General features: G+C 49.6%; 1 protein-coding gene across 1 annotated transcript; it reads left to right on the top strand.

Annotated features, from left to right (window-relative positions):
* The first annotated feature begins 229 nt into the window (after window positions 1-229).
* On the top strand, window positions 230-2,081 carry Thap11 (THAP domain containing 11). The gene has a single exon (XM_048437072.3). It carries the CDS (start codon window positions 486-488, stop codon window positions 1,413-1,415), a length of 930 nt encoding a protein of 309 aa, XP_048293029.3. The 5' UTR covers window positions 230-485; the 3' UTR covers window positions 1,416-2,081.
* Window positions 2,082-6,000: the final 3,919 nt, after the last annotated feature.

Below are 6,000 nucleotides of genomic sequence, written 5' to 3'. Positions count from 1 at the left end.
CGCGAGCCCCGTACCATCAGGATTCTGGGTCCTTGTGAGGGGTAGCCCATGCGACAACGTTCCATTCGAATACATTTTCCCCCTCCACCTAGAATGAGCCTCATCTGGAAAATACTCAGATCTCAGCAGGGGTCGTGAAGCCCGGGAAAGCCGCCGGAATAAGCTCGCCCCCGTCCCGGAAGTGAGCGGCTTCTGGCGCGGTGCATTGTGGGGGGCGTAGTCCTCCTTTCCAGGCGGTTCTTCGCGGCGTCCCCCGGGCCGACTCCGGAGCGCAGGCGGGCGGCCGGGTGGGTAGCGTGGCGCGGGCGGTCCGCAAGCATATTCTAGGCACGGGGCCCCCGCCCGGGACGACTTGCGCCGGGCGGCAATAGTGAGAGGCCTCTGAGGGCCTCGCGCGGCGCCGCCCGTCGAGGAGCTGAGGCGGGGGCCAGACCCGGCTGTCGTAGAGCGCAAGAGGCCGGTGGGCCGGGCCGCGCGTCGCAGCCATGCCTGGCTTTACGTGCTGCGTACCGGGCTGCTACAACAACTCACACCGGGACAAGGCGCTGCACTTCTACACGTTTCCCAAGGACGCTGAGCTGCGGCGCCTCTGGCTCAAGAACGTGTCCCGTGCCGGCGTCAGTGGGTGCTTCTCCACCTTCCAGCCCACCACGGGCCACCGTCTCTGCAGCGTTCACTTCCAGGGCGGCCGCAAGACCTATACGGTGCGCGTTCCCACCATCTTCCCGCTGCGAGGCGTCAATGAGCGCAAAGTAGCGCGGAGACCTGCGGGAGCTGCGGCAGCTCGCCGTAGGCAGCAGCAGCAACAACAGCAGCAACAACAACAACAGCAGCAGCAGCAGCAGCAGCAGCAGCAGCAGCCGTCTCCGTCCTCCTCCACTGCCCAGACCACGCAGTTGCAGCCGAACCTGGTGTCTGCCTCTGCGGCCGTGCTTCTTACTCTCCAGGCCGCTGTAGACAGCAGCCAGGCTCCGGGATCCGTGACTCCGGCGCCCACCGCTCCCTCGGGAGAAGATGTGAAGCCCATCGACCTTACGGTGCAGGTGGAGTTTGCAGCTGCGGAAGGCGCAGCCGCTGCTGTCGCCGCCGCCGCATCGGAGCTAGAGGCTGCTACAGCTGGGCTGCAGGCCGCTGAGTGCGCTCTGGGCCCTCAGCTGGTGGTGGTAGGAGAAGAGGGCTTCCCTGATACTGGCTCCGACCACTCGTACTCCCTGTCGTCAGGTACCACGGAGGAGGAGCTCCTGCGCAAGCTGAATGAGCAGCGGGACATCTTGGCCCTGATGGAAGTGAAGATGAAAGAGATGAAGGGTAGCATTCGCCATCTGCGTCTTACCGAGGCCAAGCTCCGTGAAGAACTTCGGGAGAAGGATCGTCTGCTTGCCATGGCTGTCATCCGTAAGAAGCACGGAATGTGAATGGTTCTCCTCCGCAACCTTCAGAATTCCTGACTCCTTTCAGCCCAAGGAATCAATCCTCAGGCGGATGTTGAACTCCCCAATATTCTGGTTGACAGTGCTGAGGTTTAGGGCAGCGGAACTCCTGTTGGTCATCTGGCACCCTCATTTGTTTCCTCCCGAAGTAGGAGTTGGGGGCTTCAGAATCTGGTGACACCAGCAATTATGACTTTGTCTCTGACTCCCCAGTTTATGTTGCAGATTCTGGTTAAGCAAAGGTTTCAGAACTATTGAACTTGAAACTTATCCTGGAGGGATGCAGGTGGGACTCTTAAGGACTCTGGGTTAGAGAAAACCACATCTTAAGGTTGGCCAGCAGTTAGAGACAGCTTTGCTGTGCGTAGTGATAGGAGATCTCGGTAACATCATTTCCCCTTTTCATGCTTACCTGTGATTCTGATGGGGACTAGTTGGTCTGTTCCTCTGCTTTCTAGGACCTCTCTACCCAGAAGGTCTTTTATGAGAGGGCTCTGGATGACTTGCTGATGGAGATCCAGCTTACCAGGGACTTAGGTTTATCTCGTTATGTTTGCTACTGGTTACAAATTCTATTTTCTGTACAATTAGACTAAAGTTTTCACTGTGTTTGTTTGGCAAAACAAATTAAAGAAAAACGTAAGGTTTTTATTTGGGTTTCGACATTTTATTTTTATTAAACCTAAGTGTCCTTATTAATGTGGTTTATAGGTTTTGGCCTATTTGAAAGAACTGGCTAGCCCTGAAAATAGAGATTATTATTATTATTGTTTTTTTGAAACGGTTTTCCTGTAGCTTTGGAGCCTGTCCTGGAACTCTCTCTTGTAGACCAGTCTGGCCTTGAACTCACTATGATCCACCTGCCTCTTCCTTGTGAGTGCTGGGCTTAAAGGGGTGCCCTACCACTGTCCATTGAAAATAGAAATGTTTTTAAAAGACTGTACCGGGTTTCTCAAAGCAACAAAAAGCACATAGATCTTCACAGAAGTTCCTTGCTCAAGTCACTCCATAGTGTTTGGAAGCTGTGTGAAAAGTTCTTGGTTTGTTCATGATTTTCTCCCTGGATCTTTGTGTGTATATACATGTGTATAGTTTGGGTGTCTGAGGTTTGGGTGCCTGAGGTTTCTGGGCTGTCTTTCCTCAGGTGCTATCTAGCTTTTTTTTTTCTTTTAGACAAGCCTTTCTAGAGGTTGGGGATTTAGCTTAGCGATTGAGCTCTTGCCTATCAGCTCTGGAGGTGGGAGGTGGAGGGAGAGAGAGGGAGGGGGAGGGAGGTTGGAAGGGAGGGTCAGTCTTCTCAGTGGCTTACTGGCTTGGAACTCATGAAGTAGTTTAGGCTGGCAGGCCAGCCAGTGAGCCTTTAGGGAATCTGCCTGACTCCCCCCCTTCACATCACCATGCCTGTTTTTAATGTTTTGGTTTTTGTGGGTCTTTTTGTTTATTACACAGGTACTGTGATGTACTTCAAGGCAAGCACTTTACCAACTGACCTGTGTCTCTAGCCCTTCCCTTGATTTTTTTAAACAAAAAGTGTGACTGAAAAGTGTTGATTGTTTCTCTAGACTCTGATAGTCTTAATTTCCTTTTATGTGGGGGGGTTTGAAACGGAGCTCACTGTGTAACCCTGTCTGGCCTGGAGCTCAGTTTGTAGACCAGACTGGCCTCAAACTCAGATTCATGTCTCTGACTGCTAAGTGCTGGGATTAAAGGTGTGCACCACTAATTTCCTTCTTGAATTCTCATCTAGAGCTGAAGTTTGTTTACCATTTCATCCCTTGGGACATATAATGTCTAGTACATGTGTGAAAGCAATTACTTAAAAAAAAACAGTTAAATACAGAACTGGAAGCAGCCTCGTCTCCTTGAGGCACAGAACTCTTGTTGCAACTTCATTAGTCCAGTCCACCTTCATTGTGAGAGGTGAATAGAGGGCATTAGGAATTGCTTTGTAACCCTACACTGGTTTTGACTTCCTCTATATCTAGATTGGATATTGGAAAGGTAAAATATTATTTTTATCTATATTTGTGAGAAATTTAGCTCAAACCTAATGGGGAAATATGAATGATCTTTTGCTTTTATTTGAGACAAGGTTTCTCTGTGTAGCCCTGGAACTGAACTCTGTAGACCATGCTAGCTATGAACTCAAAAAGATCTGCCTGCCTCTGCTTCCCAATGCTGGGATTAAAGGTATGTGCCACCCCTGCCAGATGTGAATGACTTTTTTTAAATTGCTTTTATTATTTTCAAATTTGTGTGTCTGTATGATTGCAGCTTCCTGAAGTCAGAAGGTCATCAGATTCCTTGGAGCTGAGTTACAGGCTTGGGTCCTTTGAAAGAGCTGTATATATACTTAACTATAGAGCCACCTCTCCAGGTCTGTAAAGCCTTTTAAAACTACCTGTTTCTGTGACTGTTGGGGCACGAATGGATTCTTCTTAGGCTCTGGCTCTGTAAAATTTGACTCCTGAGTTCCTTAAGGACCAGTCACCTTGCCTGGGGACATACCCTGTGACTTGCAAGCTGAAGTGTCCCCGAAACTCCAGGGTCTACTTCCTTTGTGGTTCTTTGGCTCTGAGTTGGGAAACAGGTCTTGAGGAAGCTGCAGTATAAGTTCTATTTATTAGGCACCCAGTGTGGGCAGAAGTTGAACCTGCCTCTGTAGGGATAGCTTTGGCTTAAAATCAGATGGTGAAGGAACAGCAGTGCATTCTTGGCTAACTGCCAAACTTTCACGTGTCACTCTTTCCTTGGAGTGGGGCTTTCCCAGTCCTGGGCCACATTATGTATCCTTGAGCACCTCTTCTTTGAAAGGACAGCTGCTGTCTGTCACCTTGCTGCTCTTGAACCTTGCGGCGGCACTCCCTGGATCATTCCTCCTGTCTCATAACTTGTCTTGTGTCTTGTTTCCCTGGTGGTGGTGGTGAGGGTCCAGATGTATCACCGACAGGGTGAAACAGAGTTTAGGGACTGGGTCATAAAAGCAGCATCCAGCCAACCAAATGGTCTGGCCAGACAGGACTTAATCAAGAAGCTTAGCCTAGTTTTACCAGGAGGTGGGTGTGGCCAAAAGTGCAAATCTCCTTATGGCAAAACAGAAGTGCTCAAGATTTTTCTGGCCTGGAGGAAGGAGATAGGGGTGTTGGAAGCCATTTTCCTTTCCTGTGGTTCTTTAGGTTGGCTGCAGAGCCATTTACTCAGCACAGACCCAACTGAAAAAGACCCTCAAATGTTTGTGTTACCAAGGAAACTGGAAAGGATGCTGAAAGGAAGGGGGAAGAGGTGGGAAGATGATTAGTTACAGTCTGGTCACATGGGAAAGTTAGGTTGAGCCTAACCTAACTTTGGGGCAGGTGGCTGGAGAGATGACTTGGCCTTTGAGAGCACCGACTGCACTTCCATTCCCAGCACCCACATGGCAGCTAACAACCATAACTCCAAGATCTGACGCTCTCACACAGACATACATGCAGGCAAAAACACCAATGTACATAAAATTAGAATAAATTAAAAAAATTAAAATTCGGCCTGTACGGTGGTGGCGCATGGCTTTTTAATCCCAGCACTCGGGAGGCACAGGCAGGTGGATCTCAGTGACTTCGATGCCAGCCTGGTCTACAGCACGAGTTCCAGGACAGCCGGGGCTATTTACACAGAGAAACCGTCTCAACAACCAAAAAAAAAAATTGTGATCAATTTAATCCCAGCACTTTGGGAGGCAGAGGCACGTGGATCTCTGAGTTTAAGGCCATTCTGGTCTACAGAGCAAGTTCCAGAGCAGCTAGGGCTACACAGAGAAACCCGGTCTCCAAAAAAGAAAGAAAAAAAGAAAATTTCAGAAGACAAGATGGCTCAATGGGTAAAATAACTTGCCTCTAAGCTTGAGAATCTTATTTCTAGGCCACCATGGTGGAAGAACTGACTCCTGTAAGCTTCCTCTAGCCTCCACATATGTGCTATGGCTCGTCCCTCAACACAAATAAAATGTAAAAGACAAAAAAATTCATAATTACTCTGCTGCAACAAAACAAGAGAACCTATACATTTAAAAACCAAAACCAAATAAAAAAACCACTCCAAAACTCAACGATTCTGTTTTGAAAATCCCTGTCTATACAAGAGAGGTTAACTTCTCCCAAGTATGACCTATCAAAGGGGCGTTTTGAGTCTCGGGTCCAAGAAAAGCCTAGTCAGCTTGCAACCAACTTTGGAGGTAAGTAGCTCCCTCCGAGACAGCTAATTCAACTAATGTTGGGACAAGAGACGGGTGGGTTTCGTCACGTGGTTTAAGGTAACACCGTGAGCGTAACTAGTAGCCAGACTGAACGTACTAGTAGCCAGTACTGAACAGTCTAAGAGGCCTAGGAAGGGGCTGCTAGGACGAGCCAGACCAGCTCCAAGCTAGACCAGGCTCCCACGAAGGCGGGTTCAGGCACCACCGACCGCACCACCTAGGCGGGGCCAGACCAGCTAGGACCGGGCTACGACCGAGAGTTGATCCTCGCCTGGCGCCAATTCCGTGTTCCAGAGACTTCCACTAGACCACAATTCTCAGGGGCTCGCTCAGACA

The sequence above is a fragment of the Myodes glareolus genome, chromosome 22 (genome assembly GCF_982192425.1).
Source record: "Myodes glareolus chromosome 22, mMyoGla1.1, whole genome shotgun sequence".
In the NCBI taxonomy this organism is placed as follows: Eukaryota; Metazoa; Chordata; class Mammalia; order Rodentia; family Cricetidae; genus Myodes; species Myodes glareolus.
The sequence above is the reverse complement of the archived record's forward strand: the minus strand, read 5'-3'. Positions and strand labels throughout refer to the sequence as shown.